The following is a 22186-nucleotide window of genomic DNA, read 5'->3' as shown; positions in this document are numbered from 1 at the left end:
CAGGGTGGCATTTATTCTCAAGAGTTAGGAGCCAAAAAGACTTTTCCAGTCCAAAAACATTAGATTTTGTGTTTCAGTGCTATTGCCGAAGGTAAGACATCAAACTATAACCGCTACCACACGTGTAGAGAGAAGCAAGGATGAGTCCAGTACTTATTCTGTAAATCTTTTGGGACACCCACACAATTGTCTAGTGGCCTCAGTTACAAAGAGGTAAAGACAAAAAAAGTTTATTCTTAATAAAATACATGAGTAAAGCTAAATCTTTCAACCAGAAAAGTGGCAATCATTAGGCAAGATGCAAATTCTCGTAATGGATTTTCAACATGGGAGCCATATCTAAGAAGTTGTTTCTCTCACTCACCTTAACCACACCAAAAATACAGTCAAGATTTATTGGCATTCTAGGGCCAAAAGCAAAACCTCCTACAGGCAGCCTTACGCAGTATCATAAAAATACAAGGCTTTTTAATCTACCTCCAAGAACCTCCAAGTTAAAAAGAAGGACCACACAAAGTCTGAATTTCAGCCTCTTGGTATCCAGAGACAGCAGGGCATTAATGAGGTGCATTAATGCACTGTACATTTTACAGACTTTAGAGGTGCTTTTGCCTTAAGTTTTTGATCTTTAAGAAAAAGAGAAAAAAAGGAAAAATTGTAGAGTGCCAGGAATTTTCTACACAGACTACTAGAACAGCCAGTAGCTCTTTCTATTCAGCATCCGACTCTGTTCCCATATGGTAGGCATATCAATTTCTTGTTATCCACTTATTTATTATGTATGATCTGCTCGCTACTTTCCAACTTATCCTCCCAATTCCATGCAGGCTACATTTCATCCAGCTGTTGCATTTTGTCATAACCTAAGGCCAGGAGCAATTCATGGCAGGAATCCTTTTATTTTTCCACAGAGCATTTAGTACAGAGGGCTTTAATCCTTGGTTGAGACTTCAGGCAGGTACTGTAACAAATTGCTACTCTCCAACACTTTTCCATTTGCACTGTTTTGAAAATGTCGTAATTCATGAACTTTCTGGTTCTTGTTATTTTCCTCCAATAGCAGAAAGTATTTAAGAACAGCTAATAACTGTTTCACCCATCACACAGCTTTCTATGGATGGTTCTGCTTGAAAGAATGGCTTCTGGCATTGAGAAATGATACCGCAGAAGTATATTTTGCTAGTGTTCAACCGTATTTGAAGTGTAAAACAAGCTATGACCTTTGATTCTCTAAAAGGTTTTGAATCCAGCCTTCTTTAAATGCAAGTTCTTCTCACCTCTTGCTCAGTGGCACTTAAAGCAAAACTGAGATTATCAAGTAAAACATTCTTTGGTGTAGGTGACAGACAACATGTTACGAAGGCATCCTCAACTCTGCCTCCTGCTCCACTTTATCTGGAATTTGAATCTCAGTGACTGTCAAGGCACACGAGCACTGGTACAGCTAAACACTGTACTGCTCAAGGAGTTCTGGTGGCAGCAGGCCCTTTAACATATCTCATTTAAGCATTTATTTTTAGAATACTGCTAATATAATATGAGACTGATCATTTAACTTCTGCAGATGCAAACTGACAAACTATACAGTATTAGCCAATATCCACAAAATTTTGTGCAAAGGTTTCCAGCTGCATTTTGCTTTATGTTACCTCCCAATTTTTAATAAAATGCAAACTATAACTCACTAACTCTCACCTCCTTTAACAAAAATGCCACTTTTGTTTGAGAGTTCTTACTTGAGACTTTGATCTGAAAAAAATTTTCCTATTTGGTTTTAGAGACAGGATTAGAGGCCAGGGACTCCAACTGCTAATCCTTCCTACTACAGACCAGCCACAATAATTTGCAGTATTATACTCAAACAAGCAATTAACTTCTTTTGCTGTACAAAGATGAGTCAAACTCCAGAACTTGACCATAAACTTTTGAGGGCTTGGGATTAGAGAACAGAACTAGAACTAAATTTAAATCTGGACCTCTGGCACTTAATTGCCACAATATTGGCATAAAACTTTGCTTAGATGTTTAACTAAAGAGGAACATCTCCATCATTCACACTGCTACAGGAGTCCAGAGCAGGGTATTATAGCTGCATAGATATAGTCTGTGAGTTAGCGATCTTTCAACTTAATATAACATCTTACATCAGATTAAAACACTGTTTCACAATTTTAACATAACAAAATCAGATTATAACAAACTATTACTGTGGCAAATTTAAGGGAAGGCTTAGGTTATATAGCACCATCATTCCTTAAGTGTAATAGCTAAATTCAAACAGGCCTATTTACCACCCACAGCTTCACAATTAGCTTAAAAATTAAAAAAATTTCATATAACATTCTCAGAAACAGATGTACTTGTCTTTCAGCGCTAACGCTGTCTAATTACAAAGGCTCAACAGCAGCAAATACGAGTTTCTGGTTTGTAACGCTACTTTCAATCCATTGTTTTAAAAAAAATTTCTGAGTCAGAGTGGTATATCCCATCCAGATCTAGAAAACGAAAAATCCACATAACTTCCCCCACAATAATTTAGTTTCACAGGAGTACTGCAAACTAGGAATACTCAAGCAAAGCTCAAAAGTAATTTGGCAGAGTCGCCACCTAGTCCCAATTACATGCATTAAATGGTAACGAGATTTCCCATGCAGGCACTTTGAACAGTGTGGCTATTTCCTTTGTACATCTCACCAGCATTGGTCAAGCCCCAATGGATTTCACTGATGAAATATGAGTGTTTCACAGCTCTGGAAAAAAAAAAGTCATCCTTACAGAATAAGCATTCATAGTCTCTTGTGTAAGCTCATATTCAAACAGTAGTTTGCAAAAAAGAAGAGCTCTTTTTTGTGTTGTGGCCAATTGCATAAGCTGGAGTTGATTTGACACTTGGTATTTCCTCAAGAGGAAGCGTATTATGTCGCTATCAGGCACAAGTACTCTTGCATTTCAATGCTATGGCACATAGGCTGAAAGATGAATAAAATGTATAGAAACACACTTTTAAGGCTAACTCTACTCTGGCCTTGCATGTTAAAGACAAGTGATCAGTTGGAAACTTTCTACTTAAGGATTCGGGAAATGTCTATTATAGTGCACTGAAGAATTCTGACAAAACAGAGCCCACTTCTATAGATTTGATTTAACATGCCACTTCAAAAGTCACCTACTTCTCATGTCACGTCACTGCTCTGCTGCCCAAACACTCAATTCACTTGGCTTCTAGAGGCAGTCAAATGCTGCCCCACAATCTCCGTATCCTACAGCAGCTAGTATATAGCCTAACTCCGGCTTATCTTACGTTACTGATATACCTAGTACTGCCATACCAAAATGAAGACATTTAAGCAACCATTTATCCGCTCTGAATCAAGAATTAGTGCAAAGGACTTCTGCCTCACCTCCATGACGCTCAAAGCACACAGCTGGCTCCCTGTGAGGCTTTGAAGGCATCAGCTCCTTGCAGAAGAACAATGCAGCAACAAAGCTATACTAACACAAGGAGTAGGCTGCTCACTCTGCAACATTGCTAGCACACTATCTGTTCTGGCAGGCATAATTTAACCACTCTGATTTAATTCAAGTGTCTGCTTAGAGGAAAGAACCCACAGAGTTGATTCACAGGGGAGTGACTCGAGTCCTATTACAAATATCCCCAAATCCACACACCTCAAAACCCCAAGAGAATGGTGAATCGATATAAAAGAAAGGGTCTAAATACATTTTCCAAAGTCTTCCCACATCCAAGGCTTCAGAGACTTTTAGTATTTGAAGTATTACTGAAAGAGTTCCATACAATTCCCTGTGCACAGATCTAAAAATAGCTACGGACACAGTAGTAAGTTTTTGTCTGTATTTGCAAGCCCCTTACTTCCCTCTCAGGAACCACTACCTCCCATTAATGCTGACATTTTTCTTTTAAAAAGGAGCTATTAAAACATTAGAAAATCTTTCAATAGTACAGTGAACATCAATAATAATACATCAATAAATTGATACTGTAGTGATGGACCATGAATATATTCTGTATATTAAGAATAACCGCATTAAAACAGATGCCTTTTGCAGCCTCCTTGGATGGCCATGCTGTTTTCTGTATCAAGAAGGGCAGGTATCTGCAAACACAAGTGAGAAGCTAGCCTGGCTGCATGTGAATAACTCAGCACAATTACCTTAACTGCAAGTAGGCTTTGGAGTTCAAAGTAAATAGCCCCATTGATCCTGAAGAGATGAGTACACGACTTGCACAACAGGAGAAGTTCAGGAGCTCTTGAAATACATAGTTACAGGTTAGAAAGACTTGGTATTTTGAAGGGAAGCAGTAAGAACCATTCAAATAAACATACTGCTTTGACTAAGAGTAATTAGGATGGAGATTTAAAAACAAAACCCAACACCATTGTGCATGTTTGAAAAAACAATGTCAAATTTGCTTTAAGAACTAATGAAGCTAGATGATGGCCTTTGCAGATCTGCTCGTTGTTCACTTAAGCTCTGTAACAGTGCTAGCACACAATACCTATCTGTCCTGACTGTGACAGTAGCATTTTCTTGCCTGACAAGCCCTATTTGTCCCATTTTTACCCACAATGAATGACATGAAGCATGCCAAGTTGCAAGAAGTCAAAGAAGTACCTAACCTCACTTCCAATTTTGTTTGTTCTGGACACATTAAAACAAAAGTGAACAGCTTCTCACATTCTCCCACTAGAGACCTGGGAGGAAGAAAAGCCAACGAACCAAACAGAAAGCACCTGACCAAAGCAATTCCTACCTTGGCCTCAGTCTCGGTGGTTTATGACATAAAAGGGAAGACCATTTACAGGTGCAGAAAAGCTTGCAGATCTTGCACCCGCACTCCCAAATATATCCAAATACTTGTCATTAGGCTCAAACTAAAGAAGCTTCCTTCCTTTCAGCTAATTGTAATTGAAACCCCAAGGTCCTTTCTCTGAGAATCCATTCAAAATAAAATTTGTCTCCATCTGCTGGCAATGAAGAATTCACATCCAGTTGCCCAAACTACCACAGCAACCTCAAAAGAACAAACGTTACAGGACACAGACGCGTGACAAATGTATTTCTTTCTAACATACAGGCAGAAAATGGAGTAGGATAATGAGGGCAAAGGAGAAGAGAGGAGAATCACATACTGATTACAAAGGAATTCCTATTCTAGTAGTTAAAAAACGAGGACAGAGACATGACAATGTAACCAAACATACAATGAAGCTTTTGTCCCCAAACTACTTGGCTTGCAGACAAGGAACAGAGGAACTTGGGTCGGTGGGGACAGGCTGGGGCAGGGGAAGAGTGAGAGGCTGATGTTTGTGAAAAGAAAGTGAAATTGGTTAGTCCGCTTTAAGAAAGATGGTGGAGGAAAAAAAAAAAAAAGGGCAAAAAAGCACCCCGCTATTGTAGAATCCACCCACTCACTTCTGAAAGCTCAAAGACCCAGACAGAGATTTACAGCCAGCACTTCTACGCACTGAATGTGAAGCGGAAAACACTCAAATGCCCGGTCCCAAAGCAGCAGCTTTCAGATGGTGCATGGTTATGGTCAGAGCCATTTTCTTTCAACAAGTTTGCTACTGCTGAGTCAGTCACGAAGCTCAGCATTACAGACCATAGGAAGACACCTGTATGCTGCGATTTCCAGCTCTACTTAACCAAACAATGCGTTTTACTTTTTAATTTTAAACAAAGTCACACAACTTCCTGGAGAGAGTTCAAAAGCAGACCAGTATAATCCCACACTTAGAAGCCAAAATAATAACAAAAACAAAAAAAAAAGCTGGTGTTCAGTTGACTGTAAGACCAGAGTGAAGAAAACGCAAGTGTTAAGCAAAGCTATTGTTTCAAACATTGTTGAGAAGCATTCAGAAAGATCGTACTAATGTAAAGCTTCAAAATTTTGGTCATGATGTAAAACTATTACAAAAATAAATTCAGTTCAAACAAAGCACATTCCATTTAATAGCTCACTTATATAAGTGAGAAAGGGAGTGCTGACGTAGAGGTTTTCTTTAGCCCTAGTTAAAATCAGTTCAGAAAAGATTTATTTTCCTCAGTCTTCTATATCTGGCTTCTGTATATTTACATGATTCTATATCCAGCAAAGGTTTAAACCAAGTGAAGGTATGGGTTTATACACATCATATGCAATTAAAAGGCATCTCCTTAAACCACCTGTTTTCTTTAAAAAGTTATGCACATTTTACTTTTTTTTTTTTTTTTAAGGAATTGTACCGCTGCTAATCCCCATGTACTCAGGGAATCACTTCTGCTGAACCTAGAAGCGAGGCATGGAAACTTGAGTTATTAAGGTGGTGTTAACTCGTTCAGTGATCAATCCAGAAGTAGCATTTGTATCCTTGAGAACAACCGATTACATTTAGAAAAAACTTTTATGCAGTAAGAGCTTTTTATTTACAGTTGAGGTACTTTATAATCTCCTGGTGATGTAGCCTGCACAGTAAAATAATAGCACCCAGGATTTTCGAGGTGTCAGTGCCGCAGACGCACGCAGCAGGACTGAGTTACACAGAATCTCTGTAATACACCATATTGTTGCTCTATCGACGAGTAAACAGTTCTGGTGCCTGCAGCACTTCCAGTTGCTCCAGTAAACTAAATAGGTTCTATGAATGCCACCCAAGAAGATGCACAATAGATATACCACGATGTTGCACATGACAGCATATTAAATGATCACTTGCATGCCTGTATGCTTAGTTCTTGTGGGTTTTTTTTTTTTTTTTTGGTATTTCCTGTTTAATCCTCAAAGCCAGAGAATGCAGAGGTAGGCCTACTAGTCTTGGAATGCTATTTATTCAAACGGGACTTCTTTTTTCCAGTTTGATGCAATTTTATTGCTAACCAGTACAGGAACAAACATGCCACACGATCCCTATCTGAATCTCCTTGCAAAAAACCAAAACCCATGCTTGATCATAGCGCTTCCCAGAAAAAAACCCACACCAAAACCTTAACAGGCTGCTAATGCAATTATTACTTACTATACTGGAGCCTCTTAGTAGTTCCCTCATTCTAAATTCAAGTTCCCTGTGGCATGAACCATCTTTTTACTCCACGTTTGAACAGTGCTTAGAACAGCAAAGCCTTAGTCTGTGTTTACAGATGCTAGGAATTCTGGAAGAATTAATCCATCTTCTCTCCCCCCCCACATCCTTCCCCTCATCCCCAGTGCTGTAACATGGAAATTGTTACATTTTTAGCCTAAGGAAATGAGGTTTATACAACCATCCTGTGACAGTTTTACCTAGCCATTTTATTTATTCTTTCACCATTTAGCAGTCTCAAGATACTTCAGAGGCAGATTTCAAAGATCTGCAACAACAAGACTCAAATAGGCATCTTATTAGCAGAGACAGGTGAGTACTTTAGGGCTGCAACATGAGTTTAACTACAGTATTAGACACTAGAGAACCCACGTACAGAAGGAGCATGAGGAAACAACACGAATTTCACTGCTGAATTTCTCTAGCTGTCCTTAACTACACCGAGTTCCTTCGTAAGAGTCTAAGCGAGACTACACAAACCTGTGTTTCTACCCTCTACTTAACTCCCCTAACTAAACACTGATAACATATCCAGGCAAGAAGAATTTCACCTTTAACTGTCTTTTTTTTAAAAAAAAAAAAAAAAAAAGAAAAGCTGAATGTAGTTTGGGGAGAGAACACCCAAACCAAAGAATTCTACTGGCAGACTGAAGCAGAATTAATATGTTAAAATTATAAAGATACATTCATTAGAACAACTAGGAAATCATCCCATATAATTTTCCAAGAACTAGTAACCATGGTACTAGGTTGCATGGATCAGTACCCTGTTTCACTGAACGGGAAAGAAAAAGAGAGGGGAAAAAAGCGCATCTCCATCTTGTACATAGGAAGAAAAAGGAGTGGATTATGAACAGCTGTCAGAAACATATTCCATACCAGAAGTGCAGCTATTTTGGCACAAGAACATGAAAACCTAATAACAAGAAAGCAAGGAAGATAGCACATTTTTTATGCTCACTGTCATCTTTCAGTCGCTTATCCAAGTTTCACTTGCAGACGTCAGGATGAAAAGAAACAGTCAAAGAGCAGCAGCCGGAATGGGTGTTGCATTCACTTCAAAAGATCTGCATGCAGGAATAGTTTGCCAGTATCAATATAGTGCAAGCTGGCAGGACTGGAAAGTTACAAATTAAGTGTGCCTTCATCAGTGACCTACTATGAACAGACCTACTGAGCTGCTAAAATATTTTTAGTTCAACCAATTCCTGCCTTTTTTGGTTCCTCTTGCTCTTCCAGTTTATCCAGTCATGTGCGCTTTTCCACTCCCTCTTACCGCCATGTAGTTTTTCAAGTTTGGCTCCAATTACCACTTGTTTCTGCTGCTGAAGTGCTCAGATTTACAGCTTTACTACAAGTGGCTCATACGATGGCTAAACCCTGCACGTCACAAGCAATCCTTCAACTGAAGAGATACTTATATAGCAGGAACTTTCTTCCTCCCACCACGAAGACTGATGTACTCACCAGCTGATACTCGCTCCGACGGCTGAAGGCTTCCTTGATTCCCGAATCCCTCCACAGTGCACCCAGTGCAGGTACATACAGCTGGAAGGTGGCAGGCTCCACGGGCATTCCAGCTTTGTTTTCAAAAGCCATCAAAAACATTCCATGCTTCTCATTTTCGGTGTACTGCCAAGGGATCCCCAGTTTGTCCCGTGCATCAACCAGAACCCTGCAGCCCTAAAGAACAATTGAGATAAGAAGGTCAGTGATAGAAAGATTAATGTGTAAAAGAACAAGGACTCCAAGGTACTTGAAGCTTTTTTTTTTTTGACACTATTCTGGTGAGACTGAACTCAGGAGAGAATCATAAACATTGTTTATTGCAACATCTCCAACATAAATAAGATGGAAAGAGCTTGCTTGTGTAAGCGGCTTAGCCACAATATATTTCTTCAGGTGGAAAAAAAATACTGGCAGCAACAGCTAGTTACAACAAGCAATACTACCAACAGATAATAAAAGTAAACATCAAATATGTAAGAAAGTGGCTAGGAACCAACGTGTGATTCTCATAGCTATAGTTTTTAAAGTAACACCATGCCTGAAAACACATTCTTCCATCTTTTTCTTTGCATTTGGGTTTTAGATACTAAAAAGGACATATCAGCTTTCTCAAGCATTAGGAAATCAGAAGGGCATTAAAAAACACTGTTGAAAAAGCATACTGTACATTCTGGTGAAGCAAAGTATATTGAGCCCCCAAAATAGAAGGAACTTAGTAACTCCCAGAGCTGCATGCATCCACCAACTAGTTGAACATTTAGGTAAGACAGACAGCGATACCACACTAGCAAGATCCAAAAAGCGTGTTGCTGTAAAGCACGATTTTGACACTATCTACTTGGATGCTATATAACACACCTACCCAGCTTCACAGATTTCTTGAAAATTTGCTGTAAATGAGTATCTTCCATTGGGACACTTTCATCCAAACTGTTACCTCTCCAGTAGGAAAGCCCAGCAGCAAGCCGACTGAAGACATTGCACAGATTTCAAGCTACCAGGCTCAGTAAAGCAGGTGCAGTTTTCCATCAACATCAGCTTACTTTTTGAACTTGCCACACATTTGCTAGGAAGTCATGACAGGTAGGTTTTAGTACTCTACATCTGGAAGAAAAGTGATCTAGTTCTCAAATTTACTGAGACTGCTTAATTTCACATTTCGCAGTTTTTATGGAACTTAATTTCATATTTATGGCAAGAAGCCAAAACACATGCGGTTAAGTAACTTTGAAACTTCAGTCTTGAATCTAACTACACCCATACTAAAAAGCTTCAGATGGCCAATAGCTATTTCTCAATAGTAAGCACCATTTTAATAATGGATAGATCTGTTAATGATGGCTTAGCATCTCAAGTACCATCTAATTCACAAGTAAAATCTGTGGGTTATATTCAACTACTTTTCTCATTCTGTTGGTCTTTGGGTTTACAGTTTATGAAAAGAAATAAACAAAACTGAAATTATGTTTCCATAGCTATTCACATGAACCTCCACATTATTGGACTGCCTTTCCCCTCCCCCCCCCCCCCCCCCCTTTTTGGGATACTTTAAGCTATCAGGACCACACATATGTTTTTGTAGCACTTGAACCTTTTACCTCTCCAGTCCTTTAACAGCACCACACAAGAACAGTAACTTTCCCAATGGAAATTAAGATTGTAGAGGGAAGTGAGAAGCAACTTAGTGTGAGTGTCACAGAATAGAAACTCAAAGCAAAACATCATGGTTGTCACTATGCAAGTGTTCCTGAAGTGCAGTTTCCCAAAAATGCAAATATTTATGATTCTCCAGTGATTGTTACTTTCTTTTTATAAAGTAGAAAATATATCTCCACAATACCATGAAAAGACTAAAATTGAATATATTTACAAACTGCTGCTTTAAATTCCAGACATAACTATTTAGTAGCTGTCATACAGACCAAAGCCAACTCTCATTCCTAGTTACAGAGTTTATCCCTTTATTAACAGAAGCCTTTAGATCTGCTTTATTTGAACGGTGTTAACAAATGTAAGCATGAAGAGAAAAAAACCCAACCACTTATAAGGTTCTGTCTCTGAATTGCAAACGTCTAAGGTCGTGAGACATCGTGCAGGCCCTTTTGCAAACCCATCACTCGCACCCAACACTGTCCCGACTGCAACTCGAAGCCAGCGTCAGCTCCTCCCTACCCCCAGTTGAGAACTTCGAGATTAATTTTTTCCAAAGCATTGTGGTAACCAAGACTGTGGGACATGCTACTTTTAGGTATTTAATGCCAGGTTTGTTTCTGTTCAGTGAGAAGAAGTGTTTATGAACAGAAACAGTTAATCGGCGCTGTGTCTGCGATCACCATCTCCCCAGCCCAGGCCCTGCAGAGCTCCCAGCCCACACAGGCCAGCTCTGACCTTTCACCTGCTTCGGCTCCAGCTCTCCAACCATCTCCCCCAGCCGCTTAGCTCCCGCTTTTCCATCTTACAGCCTTCGAACTGATTTAACCCTTGCCCAGCTCACAACTACTGCCGCCGTCCCTTCAGAGGGTCAGCAAGGTGGCCCGATTCCTGTTTGTTCGGATAAAGCGGCACGGGGACCTCAGCTCGGTGCATTCCCCCACACTGTCGCTCTGCCTTTTCCTGCTCCCACTGGATATGGAGGGTCTCGAGAGACTGTTGTTAAGGAAAGTTTCAGCATTTGTTTGGAAAAAAAACATAGTACAGTTTCAACTGCAGGCGTAGAGACTGCTCCAGTCCCAGAATAGTCACTTATCTGCTGGCTGCAGCTCCTTGGAAATGCAGGTTTGAAACTCCCTGGGGCGAGAGAGGGAACTAAACTTAGACCTCACAGACCCTGTGCAAGTGCCTTGACTACTGTAAGGTCACCCATGGGGAGCGCGTAGCAGCAGCACCTTCCTGACAGAGAGAAATGGTTGCCACCAAATCACATACAGACCCAATCCAGGACAAAGTGGCAGATGCAGATGTAGAGACACCAGCACTGGCACTGACAAAACAGACGGATACAGGCACACATAGAAGGTAAATTTTAAACACTGAATGAAGAACGTGGAAAATAGGAAATGGGTTAGCAGGAATGCCGTCCTATGCACACCCACAGGAACAGCACCTCTCAAAATCAGAATTTGTAGAACACACCAGCTTTGAGACACACATTAAAACTCATCAGGAGTAAAAGTTTTACATAATGAGCAAAATGGCCAATGCTTCTTTCCCCCAACTCCTAGCGGTTACAAGTATTTGTGACTCAGCAAGATCCCCAGTAAAGCAAATCTGAACTTCATGTTTCTCCATCTCCACAAAGCGGTTCTATAAATGCTACAAGCAGATGTCAGAAAGATGAGGAGAAATAGAAATTGCCAAATTTAGATCCCATATATTGCTATTCTCGCATTTCAGAGTTACTGGTAACACTATCTTTTGCAGCCACAACGAGCATTTGTTAATCCTTGCCCCATTACTCTGCAGAACACATTACCATAGGAAAGGTTCCCTCTTTCTGGAAACGCATTCAAAACCCTTTCCATACCTCTTTCCTCCAAAAAGGGAGGGAGATAGCCAGAGAGTCACTTTTATCTGTAGTTAAAACACCTTAAACTTTATATGTACTGTTGATGCCCAGAGGAAAAGATTCCATTTAGAAGATTAAATTTAATTAAAATTCCTAGATTTTCTATTTATTGTAGAATGAACAGAATAGTTTTAATATCTTTAATAAAGTACATTTATCAAAACTGAATTTGTACTCAGACACCAGTAGTACAAGCAAGAGAAAAACCCCACCAAACAAGTCTTATTGCATGTACAACACTCCCTCCTGAGCTCCAACAACGAAGGTAACACCAGATTATTTTCATTGCAGTGCTCATTTCGCAGTAAACCTTCCCAAGGCTGCTATGATAGTTTTTCTGATTTTCTACTGCTACAGAAAGCATCAATCGACTCTTTCATTCAGAAGACTGAATCCTGTCAATTACCATTCTGTTTTCAAATTTGGAATATGCGAAAAAAATGTGGCAACAACTTTTGATATGAAATAAACTTCTGAACAGTTCAACTGATCTAAAGCTTTTGTGCTGCAATCAAAGCAGGAGCCAGAATAAGCACAGACAGAAAGAATTAAAATTCAGAGATAAGGGCAGTGACAGGCATTAGAAAGTAGCAAAACAGCAGCATACTGGAAGCACCAGTTAGGGAGGAAAAATAGGAAGTTCTCTGTTCCATTCCTTTCCTAGTAATTTTTAAATATTTAAGTCACTATAAATCCCTGGCACGTACAAAACCTGAATGGAGATAGGGTAGAACAAGAAAAGGTGTAACAAGAGCGTGACATGCAATCGAACTCATAAAGTATCTCATCTTACACAGAAGAAACCACTAAATAGATCCAGAAATCCACAGTTTTGAAAAAAGATCACTAAGGCACAATATACCAGAAATCCACAGAAATTACAAACCACTTGGAGAAAAGGAGTAGAAAAATACTTTCCCCACCCCTTGCTACGCAAGTACGAGTGGCACAGCAACACAGTTCTCAAACAGAAGGTTAAACTAAAAGAAAGGTTTTTCCTATGCACCCCCAAGTGAGATAAACTCATTTACATCAGATGTTGGCCAAGAGCATAAATGGACTCAAAAAGCAATCAAGACAAACTGATGGAAGAAAGGTCCAAAAAAGACTATTCGATTACATTCCAGATGCAACTCCTGGCTCAAGAAGTTTCCGAAACCAAAGGCTGCCAATAACTGGAAGAGTATACCGGAGTACTGCATTGCTCTGTTCTTGTACCCCCTTTTGGTTGTGGTTGGTGGGTTTGGTTTTTTTTTTTTCATGTCAGAGACAAAGCGCTAGATCCTTGGCCTGACAGAGCACAGCTGTTGGACACTAAGCAGAATTTTTGCTACTCACCAGCAGTATGGAAGTTTTACAAGCATTTGCACAAACGCTCATTACTAGGACCGGCTCAAACGTATTTTTCTCTTTTACTTTTGAAAGCATCCTAGCTTTGAAAAAAATCCAGGTTGTCTTGTATTTTTAAACAATAATTAAATTCTTTCGTGGTAATTACTAGAAAGGTTATCACCAGCTAATGTCACTCGAAGCCAGTGATGTTCACCAATACATGAAAAGAAGTGTTGCAGTATTAAAAGAGCAGCTTGATTTGAGAGTATCTTACATCAGTAGTTACACTACTAGATAAAACACAACATGGATGTTTTAAATTATTCACATACTCCAGTACTTGAAGGATTTGTTCCTTAAAATCTCACACTTTTTGCCAGATGGACCAGCTCAGAGGCTCAGTGAACACACTGCTTTGGTTAAGCACCAAACATACAATGGAAACAATAGATGGGGGGGGGGGGCACCCTGCTCTAAGCAAGGGCAGGTTCTTCCACGTGCAAACCAAGAGTTAAGTGATCAAAAGATTTGATTATTCTAGTCAAGTGTCTAGAAAGAACTTGCAAAACTACTTACAGTTTGTACACAAACAGATAAGTCTCCTACAGTGCATTTTCTCAAAGTAATCTTAACGAACTACTACTGGCTACGAGATAGAGACAACACAGTGACTGTTACACAGGAAACACTGCAGCAGCTACTTTTTAAGCCTTTACCATTAACATGCTGCTCAACCTCATACGAAAGCCCTAGATCTCCAGTACCTGTGTATCACTTAGGGAAGCTGTTGCTGTGAAAGAAGTGCTGATCACTGCTGAATACTTGATCAGGGGACTCCAAGTCACAGCTAACAGGTATATTAGTCTTCTATGGCTGTAAATCAACATGAACATTGCAGGCAACAAGGAGATTCAAATGTGTTTCCTACTGTGCGCTTTTCCTCATCATTGTTGACAAGGAACTGGCAAAGTCTGGGATCACAATTCAGAGACCAATATAAATCTGAGCTAATGCCAAAACGCACGCTCCCACCTCAGCAAGACATTTCTAATGCACCCTTCTGCCAGGGGAATAGTATGAAGTGATGCAGCTATATGAACACAGGTCCAGCTACACCGGCAAGTTAAACTACTAAAACACTGCAACGGCTCCGTGATCACTGGTGCCAATACAAGAGAGAGAAAGATGAATCACAGCCATAGATGGGACTGGGCTTTTCAGCAGCAACGCTTACTGGCAAGTAAAGAAAGATGATAAAATGTAACCTACATGTATTTTTAGAAAACATCTCAACCTTCTAAAAAAGACATTTTCAAATCCAATTTTTAAAAATAAGTTGTCGGTCTTTGCAAATACAGTTGTGTGCACTTTTTTTAAATTGCCGTCTGGAACACGGGGAAGAAGGTGATTGATCTACTACTAACAAAGTAATAGCAAGACAATCAGATTTTTACAGCACACTATTGTAAAAGCATTAACAGTGCTTTTATTTGATCTACCTCCTTGGAACCTTATAGCCAAGCAGCAGCCGCCAAGATCCCAATGTCATTATGGATAAGGTTTCACATTACAGAGCGGTCAGTCTAACAACTCAGTACCGTCAACAGGGGCATCTTTCCTGGTCGTGTAGTTCCACCCTCTCCTGTCTAATAGGTTTTTCATTCATCTGAGCCCACAAGCTAATCCAGTGAGCAAACATCACCAAAAACCTAGTCATTTATATAAAAAGTGGTTTCCACTGCCTATATTAGTTTGCTGTAAAGCGAGACAGACACAAGGGTAGGAGTGGGAGCAGCACCAGTTAGCCCAGTTAGACAACAAAAAGGCTCACCAGTTACACATGTATTTTCACCATTCACATATTCCAGTACCACCCAGGTGAGAGCAGGGTAAACAGTAAAGATGACCTACCTTCCAGCCCAACATGCCCATAAAAAATGGGAACAAAGGGGAAGTGTCATTTACTTAGTCCACAGGAATACAAACATTAAGAAACATTTGGATTAGCCACTGAATCTCTGAATTGGGAGCAGCAGCAATGTCTGCTTGTCTGGAAACTCTGAAAAGAGTCCTTGTCTTTGACCGAATCCAGCAAAATGATGATAAATACAGCAGAAAAATACGTTCACTGCAAGCTTTACTTGCAACCAGGCACAAAGTAGAGAGATGATGACCTCAGAGGTGACGACTGGTGTAGGACCTTAAAAAAAAAGTTCCGAGTCAATGCTTTCAGAACTACATTACCAGGTTTCTCCTTTCCCTGAGACCACCACACTAACATCTAGTTCATAATTAGTTCATGCTTGCAATGGAGCAGAAGCAGCATCTGCAGTTCCAAATGTATCCCCGTCAGGTTTGGCAAGATCTTGTGATGCTGCCCTCAAATATACTGCCACAGTACCCAGCAGATGTGCTTAGACAGAAGGGAAGTGGAGAGCTAGGGAAGAGCTTTCACCGTAGGATAAGACCAGCTCCTCAACCCCATAAGGGGAAAAAAAAATACCATGCAAGTGAAGGAAACTCATTTGGAAACTCTACACCCTCTGAGATTCCTTCTAGCTTCTTCTCCTGTTGTAATTTGTCTTGAACTGACTTTTACAAACAACACATACTAGTTTGCTCCAAAGTTTTCTCGTAAACATAGTTAGTAGCTCATTTAGCTAATTTCTTTGCCAATACTGTTTCCAAGTTAATTACAAAAATATACGTATAGTCTAACAACCAAATATAACGTACGCTCCCAAATTCAGTCACTGAAGTGACTAAACTTTTGTCTGGGAAACATCAAAGTATGTGTCTACAGTCTCCAGGGACTAACTCATGCTCTGCAATACTAATGACTACATCACAAGAGCACTGTAAGCTCTATTTTGGAACAACAATGAATATTTATCACTTACTGTTGACCATTACTCCTCTTCCACTATCCACCATGATGAAGACAGATTGCTCTCTCCTAGCCCAACCAAGAGATGCCCAAAATGCAAAGAGACCACCAGAGCTGACGGAGTTTATATTTAAGACACAAAAAATACATCAGCTGGAAGTTAGTGAGAGTTTCATTGGTTAAATGACCCTGGAACAGGAAGACCAACAAGACTCATATGGTTGGGTTGTTTTTTTTTTTCTTTTCTACATAATTTTGTGAATATTATTTTTCATATTAAAGTAACCACTACACAGTAAAAGTATGAAGCAAAGTAATCAGATCTAAATACGAGTTCTATCACAGAAATTTAGCACTTGTATGTTAAATTTAATGGAAAAGCTGCTAATTAGCCACAGTTCCTACAGAGTATTCTCTTTGTCATTCCTTTCAAAAGGAGCTGTCCCAGCAGAGATGAGATTGACACCATCCTGCAACCAAGTACCCACATACAGAGTTGGGATCTGGCTGAAGTAACAGATTGAGTGTAGCTCCCAGCTAAATTGAGGAATATTCTTTTCTCAATTCTCAGTAACCAACTGAAACCAGCAAGTTGCAAGCAAGTTTTCTGACCTTACAGTCAAGGAGACCCTAAACACAACATAAACACATTTGAGGTATACATAGTACCTGCAACACTGAAGCAGCAGCAGTCTAGGTTTAGTATGGGTTGCAGAAGTCCAAAGTTGTTCTTTAAACAGACTTCAGCACAGGCTACTCATTTTGTCCGCTTTACTGTCACTCATTCAAGCTGTCAAGGAGAAATGCTCTTGGGTATGCCCACGTGTATTGCATCTGCACTCAAAAGTCTCAGATACATATCCTTAGGGAGTTTTCATGTTCAAAATATTTGGTTGATTTTCCCCCCTACTCAGAGCCCACAAATGAAGTTACACATCATTTCCTGGGTAGTCCTTTCCTCCGCAGTTCCAGGCTTTTCAATTCCTTAGTCAGTCACAACGTAGGTCACAGACAACAAGAAAACACTCCAATGTCCCGAAACCTTAAGCTGGCCTTCTCATTTTCAACTACTGTTACCATAAAACTCAGCAGATTATACTTCTGGCTTTTAAAAGCTGATTTTTTTCCCCTCTCTTCAGATTGAAATCTCCCAAATAAGCTGGTGTGTCACTCTGGTGCTTGTAGATTAATTATTTTCTTGTGCAGTTAAACCAGGTTTTTTCAAGCAGCATGATATTCTCATACTTGAAAAAAAAAAAAGTCCCAAAATATTTAGACAAGGAACACCAGAGCCGTATTCATCAAGTATCTAAGCTCTTTAACTGTTATCAAAGGAAGCAAGTAGAGTAGCAAGGCCAAGCCATCTGTTTTGGAAGGTATCAAAAGATTCCTTCAGGTACAGTTGGAAGGCATCAAAACACTCATGTAACACCACCAGCCTTTTCTTAGATTTGAAACTTAAGGTACACAAAAGTTCTCCAAGTCGCTCTGTACATCCAGGAGTTGCCTTAAACCCATGCCGCAGCAGCTAGCCCTGTCCTACCCATTTTCCTTTTCCAGGCGGGTGTGCTGAAGTCATGAAGCCTGTGTACTCATACCAGAGCATTAACACTACTGCTTTTCACTCCAATCACCAAAAAGTTCCAAAAAGTTACTTTGAAACTTAGCCTCCATTAACAAGCAAAACCCTAGTTAACCAATGACTATTTACCTTAAACCAAAGCAAAACTAATGTATTTGAAGACCATCCCGCAAATGCCAGAAAAAGCTAGCAAGGCCCTGAACCATCACCTGTACTAAATGGAAAAGTAAATTCTGTATCATAGATTTATTTCGTTTCAGCATTTTGTTTCTAACTAGGGTTTCCTGAAGTAGGGGATGAGAAACAGAGAGAACAGGGTAAGGAAAGAACTCAGCATTAAGATGGTATCAGAAAAGCAAGAAGCTGAAAACTGTGGAAGCTGACACTAACATCAATCCATACTTGGCACTGTTATTTTCAAAGAGGTTTCAGGTTCTGTTCTCTGAATCAGTTCCTTCATTCTCCATAAGCTGTATAGACTGCTTAAATACTATTCCAATAAGCACTTCAGAATTATCAAGCACTATTGAGAGAGTAGTAATCCTCCTCCTTCAGAGAGAAGTTTAGTCATGGTTGGAAAATGAAAATTGACCATTTAATCCCAGAGATTTACACTGCATTTCTAACTCAGATCTCAGTGTTGCAGAAGCTTAACAGAACCATTGTTTGACCGTGCTGAGAACTGTGTGGAAAAAGGGGCTAAGGTTGCTGCAGCTGTACTTCACGACGTCAAACAGATTTATATGCTATTCGATAGGACCATTTTCATTTCACATTGTCCACGTATCGTATTATAAAAATCCATCTTGCATCTTTCCTTGTAAGTCAGATACTTTGTGATCTCTGCTCCATTTAGTCTTAATGATCATTCTAGTCTGAACTTCCTGAAAAAACTTGAAAAGAAGCTGTAGTCTAAACACTTTTTTACAGAAAGAATAGCAGTGAGTTTCACTTGACAATTTACATTGTCAAAGAAGCAAAGTAAGTTTACTTGAAACACTTTATGGTTATCCACAGAACAAAGTTTAATATAAGAAAGTATTACACAACTACCCTAAAATAAACGCACTGACAACATCACTGCTTTGAAAGCCCTGTAATTCTATCTTGGTATTTAATTTCTTCCTGATGATTATGGCAGAATATCAAGGTGTTATTTGGTTTCTTTCAGATAAGCAAAACCCAAACAGAACATTTACTACCTTCTCCCCAAACTCCAGTCTCAGACTTCCTTACCACCAAAAAATTCATTTATAGTTCCCTTCATTTGCTCTTCCTCCTTCTGCACACTCATTACACAACAACCACTCCCAAGCCATTCCCCAAAACCTGCGAGTGAAGAGTAAACTGTATTCTTATATGCAAGAGTCATCTCTGTCATCTGGAGAAATAAGAGAAGGAAGAGTCAGACAGATGTGGTCCACGTACCTAGAAGGGCAGCCTAACTTAACACTCCCAAACCACGATCTGCAAAGCCAAAAGGGGGATCTGTTGAGGATTAGGAGGCTTAAAAAGGTGTTCAGCTGACAACAGTCCAAGAAGCATTGTTAACTACCAGTCTTGAAATCAGAACACCTGCCTGCTACCTTGAGGACCTGGATTCTACTCTAAGTTCTCCAAATTTGCCCAAAGCCATCCAGCAGACAAGTGTTTCAAGTGCATAACTCAGCCTCCCCTACTACAAGATGGAGACACTCACTTTCTTTTCCAAAGCACACTAAGTTCTACTGCTGAAAGCTCTATGCCTTCTGCATACATTAAATACTACATTTTACCATATCTAGTATTGCTTAAAGAGGAAGGAGTCTCAGATTTTTTTCTGTTTTCACAAATTGCTTCCTTAAAACCCTCTCGTACTACTTTAAACCAGTGGCAATAACAAATAAACCACTGGCAGTATCAAAAAAAGCATTAAGACCTCCAAAATAAGACTCCTTATTTCTAGGTGTATAGATAAAAAAAAAGTCTTAACACTCTTTTCTCACATAACTACAATGAAAGAGAAGCTTCTGAGCTTCAACTTTCTTGCAGTTAATAGGCTCCAACAATCCTGAAAATGGACCAAAAAAAAGGAAAAGAGTATCAGTCAACAATTTTCCTGTTCACTAAGAGAGGCAAAAGCCTTTCATGGAATAGTAGCTGTCTTTAAAAATAAGAGTCACTGTATGCATACGCTTATTAAGTGCATATCAAGCTTCTATTCAAAAATCAATCTGAAAATTCAAAGAAACTCTTGCTATCCTTATTGCACGGTTCCCTTTCCTTTACTCTTGTGTGAAATCTCACAAAGCCCCACAAGTCCATGCCCACATATGAATGGAGGCAGTCCTACAGAAAAATATAGGCAGGAAGGCAGCAGTTCTTTTGGAGAAAGATTATGAAGATGAAGGGAGATACATTCTTAAGCTATCTTTTTACGCATCTTTAGGTATTTTCTGAAATATCAGATCACTTCTATCTGCACAGGGCATCAAAGCTTGTTTCCCAGAAAAAAATGCAATATTTGTCAAAGCTGATTTTCCTTAATTGTCTGTAGACCAAAGGCTGCTCTCCTGTAGGCTCTATCCGTAGCCTTTATATTCTCCAGTCACTAGAGAAACACACTACCAGCACTATAAAGCCTGCACACACATTGAACAAAAACTTTTTTGCAAAGATACCAAATCAAAGTTACTTCCATTTCAGCGCTTGATGACATCCCACACTACCCAACTCTTAAGGGCCTATGCTCCCCCATTTCTAAAGGTGTACCAAGTAACAACCACTTGCAGCCCCAACATCTATACGAGGATCCATTTCTTGCCCCATCTCGAGGTACACAGACCCAGGGCACTTAGCAGAGGCATGGAAATTCCTCCTCATTTCTTCAAATTTTGAAGTTTCTCCAATCCTGACTTCGAGGATGCTCTCCTAATGTTTTTTTCCAGAACGCAGGCCACACCTATATCCTCCTTCCTCTGCGTTTCCACAAAGCTTTGCTCGATCCTCTTTGCAGGGAAGTTTCCTTTGAGTCTTTTTCATCGAGGCCTTCTGAAGGGTAACGCTGCAACCCCCCCCCAGCCGAGCCTCCCGCCAGGCAGTCGCACAAAAGGCACACGCCTCCCGAAACACCTGCACCACGGAAACCCCCTTCCCCGCAGACAGGGTGCCTCCGAGGGGTGCGGCGGAGCAACCCAGGGAGAGCAGCCGCCGCCACCGCCCCAGCCGAGCTCACATCCTTTTCCGACGGCGATTCTGGGCACGGCCCAAACTCCCAGAACTGCGGGATGTGGCGGCGCCGGCCTCCATCCCCGACTGCTGTGGACGAAGGCGGTTGCAGCCGCCGCTCCCCCACCCCGCCCCCCCTTCCCCAGCCCGGGCCCCCCTCCCGCCCCTCACCTTGAGGATGTTCTCGTAGATGGTGGCCCGGAACTCCAGCAGCGCCTTCTGGTCGAACTCGCGGCCGTGGATGATCCGCATCTGCTTGAGGAAGGTGGACTTGCCGCTTTCACCGGCGCCCAGCAAGAGGATCTTGACCAGGCGGCGCACGGCCCGCCTCTCCCGGGCCAGCATCGCGTCGATCTCCCGGCTCCGCCGCCGCGCCTCCCGCTCCGCATCGCGGCTCCGCTCCTTGCCCTCCCGCCGAGGCTGCTCCCCCGCGCGGCCCGTAGCCTCGGCCGGCAGCAGGCAGCGGCTCAGGGTGCGCACCACGCCGGACATGGCGGCTGCGGGACGGCAGGAGCTCTCACAACGCCGCGGAGACCCCAGCCAGCTCCGCCAGCATCGGGCGGAGGCCACCGAGACGCTGGGACCCGGGAGGAGGAGCAGCAGCCGCCGCCGCAGCCGGGGGCTAAGGACCGGGACCGCCCATTCCCCTTCTCCCGGCTCGGCTGGGCGACGCTGCGGAGGGAGGGGAGGCGGGGTGCGGCCCGGAGAGGCCGGCCGGCCGGGGGGAGGGGTGGCGGCGGCGGCGGGGCGCGGCCCGCAGGCCCTGCCCGGGGAGGGAGCACCGCCGCCCCGCTCCTCTCCGAGCGGCGAGGGGGGCGCCGCGGGGTCGGGGAGCGGCGGGAAGACGCCCCCGAGCCCCTCGGCCCGGGTTCAGCCAGCGGCCGCCTCCGGTCCCGCTGAGGCGCGGCGGGGCGGGGGGACGCGGAGCCCCCGGCCCCTTCAGTCAGGGAGCGCCGCCGCCTGCGGAGGGAGGTGCCCGTCCGGCCCTCCCGCCCCGCTAACGCTGCGCCTCATTGGGCGAC

General features: G+C 41.7%; 1 protein-coding gene across 2 annotated transcripts in view; it reads right to left on the bottom strand.

Annotated features, from left to right (window-relative positions):
• GNA12 (G protein subunit alpha 12) overlaps positions 1–21656 on the bottom strand; it is a 37229-nt gene extending 15573 nt beyond the window's left edge. For both annotated transcript variants that reach the window (XM_086473296.1, XM_086473297.1), the window contains exons 1-2: positions 21336–21656; positions 8550–8765 (exon numbers count right to left, since the gene is read on the bottom strand). In XM_086473296.1, coding sequence (XP_086329422.1) covers positions 8550–8765; positions 21336–21656 — 537 coding nt within the window. The remainder of the gene's footprint in view (positions 1–8549; positions 8766–21335) is intronic.
• Between the last annotated feature and the right edge of the window lie 530 nt (positions 21657–22186).

The sequence above is a fragment of the Leptosomus discolor genome, chromosome 14 (genome assembly GCF_034619465.1).
Source record: "Leptosomus discolor isolate bLepDis1 chromosome 14, bLepDis1.hap2, whole genome shotgun sequence".
NCBI lineage: Eukaryota > Metazoa > Chordata > Aves > Leptosomiformes > Leptosomidae > Leptosomus > Leptosomus discolor.
Note: the sequence above shows the minus strand (reverse complement) of the source record. Positions and strands in the feature narration are given on the sequence as shown.